The 3,244-nt window shown below is 27.5% G+C and overlaps 1 protein-coding gene across 1 annotated transcript; it reads left to right on the plus strand.

Annotated features, from left to right (window-relative positions):
- The first annotated feature begins 59 nt into the window (after window positions 1–59).
- Window positions 60–886, plus strand: LOC141690485 (uncharacterized). The gene is made up of 2 exons (XM_074495279.1): window positions 60–68; window positions 155–886. Exons 1-2 carry the CDS (start codon window positions 60–62, stop codon window positions 884–886), a joined length of 741 nt encoding a protein of 246 aa, XP_074351380.1.
- The last annotated feature ends 2,358 nt before the right edge of the window (window positions 887–3,244 follow it).

Raw genomic sequence — 3,244 nt, forward strand, 5'->3', positions numbered from 1 at the left:
TTGAGAGTTTGAGTTTCTATTTTCTATGTGCATCTGGTTTAACTTGTTAAATATCATTAATGCAGTTAGTAAGTTCTTACAACCTGAAGATATTGATATTGATATTGATATTGCATTGTCAAGATTGGAAGAACTTATAAATTTCTTTAATTAGTTTAGAGAAACTGGTTATGACTCTTGTAAGAAGGAGGCAAAAGAGTTAGTTTTGGAGTTGGATGTGGAGCCTGTGTTTCCTGAAAAGCGAAAAATTCGTAGGCTTGTTCATTTTGATGATCTCGGGGTTACTGCAGCTGATGATGATCAGAACTTGAGTGCTGAACAGAAATTCAGAAGGTATTATTTCTTGTATATTGTTGATCAAGGTGATTTTCAACTCAAAGAACGGTTTAAACAGTTTCAAGATTATAAGGAAAAATTTGAGTTTTTATTTAACCTGAAGAAGCATTTATCTGGTGATGATGAGGGGTTAAAATCTTGTTGCATGAAACTTGAGGGATTTCTTAGACATGATATGCGATATGATATTGTTGGCGCAGAATTGTTTAACGAGTTACTAGTGCTTCGAATGGTAATACCCGATGAGATAACAATGGCAATAGATGTGCTTAATTATTTAAGTTCTAGTTCAAGACAAATAAATTATCCAAATGCTTGGATAGCTTATAGAATCGTTGTGACCATTCTTGTTACAGTGGTAGAGGCGGAAAGGACATTTTCTAGATTGAAACTGATCAAATTTTATCTTCCCTCTTCGATATCTCAAGATAGACTTAATGGATTGGTTTTATTGTATATTGAAAGTGAGCTAGCAAGTTCTCTAAATTATAGCAAAATCATAGAGAGATTCACATCTCAAAAGCCTAGAAAAAAGTTTCAAAATCAATAAAGGTAAACTCATTTTTATAACTTTAGACATTGTTGTGTACTAGTAATGATGACTGTTCTATATTCATGATACTATATCAGTGACTTGCAGGAGATTATTGCAGGAGGTTGAAAATTTGGATATTTAGCGTACACGAAATTCATTATATTTACTTGCTACTTTAGATTCACATAAGTTTTCTTTTATACAATGAATATATCTTATTGTGATTTTTTGATTGTAAATACGGGGCATCATTTTTGAATCTCGTTTAGGGCACCCAAATACATAGGGCCGGCCCTGATCGTATTGCATGTAACTATTACCTTATACTACTGAACTACTCTCCAGAGATCCGGTTAAGTGTGTAATATTCAGATAGTTGTCAGTTAATATTTATTTTTAAATTTTTTATTAAAAAAATAAACTTAATGCTACTAGTTGTTGAAGGGGGCAATATTTGAACAGCCAGCCAGCCAAGCGTGTTCTGGTCGAATGCGACAGCGTATCATATCTTTAAAATTTGAGGCATTCTGACAAATGGGACCTCAGGGCCATATTATTAGGAAGCACCATATATTATTCTTAAGATTAATGTTAACATTAGTCAAAACTTATGCACACTGTGATATACTAGACCTTCATCAACACGCACCTAGTGGTTTCTTTCATTCTTTTGCTCCCATTTCATTGGGGCCAAATAGTTCATATTTTTTTAGTTACGAAATACAAGTTACGCATGATAGCACTTCGTATTTTCAATTATTACCGGCCTAAAATCCGTTTGATATATAGATTATTTTTAATATTATATAATTTTTTTAAATTTAATTTGAAATAAAAATTTTAAGTTATGAAATTTATTTATTTAAAATTTAATAATATGATTTGATAATACATATTAATATACACATAGGTGTATAGTTGGTTATATTACAGTTTTAAAAAATAATGTAATAATTGAAATTTATATTTTTATTAATATTTATAATTGTGTTTACGAAAAATTATTATATTCAATTAAACGATAATTTTAACTGAGATCAATATTATACGAATTGTCGTAGTTTGTTAATAGATCAAATCCAACTAAGTATATTCATATTTATGTTAGTTTAATATGTTTAAACCTAAATCAGCGCTAAAAATTTATGTGTCAGTGACAAAAAATTTATGTTAGCTTGAGTTCCGTTATATCAACCAAATCCAACTTGTTATACTTTTTATTTTGTTTACTTTTATTTCAATTTGGGGTGATTATTATTTTATTTTACATCAAATGGATAATATATATTTTTTTAGTTTGATGATATTATATCGATCTCATGAATTTTCTTTCAAATTTTTATTTTGTTATAATCCGGTCCAATAATATAATGGTCCGTTTGGGAAACTGGATTTTAGTTGAAATTCTGGATTTGATCAAATAAGCTGTTTGCGAATTTGGAGTTGGATTTCATTTGAAATCCACAACATTCAAATATTGGTATAAACATGAGAATTTGAAATGACAACTCAAATCTTGTCATTTGAAATAAAATGCAAGTTTCCAAACGCCCTCTAATATTTTTTAGCAGTATCAATAATATTTATTATTTTATTTTAGCCCGATTCTTCAAATTCAACTGACCATAGGTAGTTTTTCTAATTTTTAATTAAATTTGGATCAAGATTATAATTTTGTTTAGTCCGGTCGGGTGAATTTTATGTATTATTTTATTTTAACGAAAATCATTAGATATATTGTAATTCTGTCATGAATATTTATCTATTTATTAAAGTATTTTATTTTAAATATTACTATAATTACGGTGACTAAACCGACTACCAACCAAACTTTCATTGTTTCGTCTTTAATATAATACTAGCCTAAAACCCGTGCGATGCACAGATTATTTTTAAAATTACATAATTTTTTTGAATTTAATTTGAAGTAAAAATTTTAAGTTATGAAACTTATTTATTTAAAATTTTAATAATATGATTTGATAATACTATATTCAACTAACTATATTTTAAATTTATGTTAGTTTTATATTTTCAAACTCGAGTCAATGATAAAATTTTATGTGTCAATGACAAAAAAATTTTATGTTAGCTTGAGGTCCGTTATATCAACCAAATCTAGGTAATTATACTTACTATTTTGTTTAATTTTATTTAGTCTGGGGTTATTAATAGTTTATTTTAGACCGAATAGATAATATGTATTATTTTATTTTAATTTGATGATATTATATCAACTCCACGGATTTTCTTTCAAATTTTTATTTTGTTATAGTCCGGTCCAATAATATAATATTTTTAGCGGGATCAATAATATTTATTATTTTATTTTAGCCCGATTCTTCAAATTCAACTAACTATATGTAGTCTTTT

The sequence above is a fragment of the Apium graveolens genome, chromosome 10, assembly GCF_009905375.1.
Source record: "Apium graveolens cultivar Ventura chromosome 10, ASM990537v1, whole genome shotgun sequence".
In the NCBI taxonomy this organism is placed as follows: Eukaryota; Viridiplantae; Streptophyta; class Magnoliopsida; order Apiales; family Apiaceae; genus Apium; species Apium graveolens.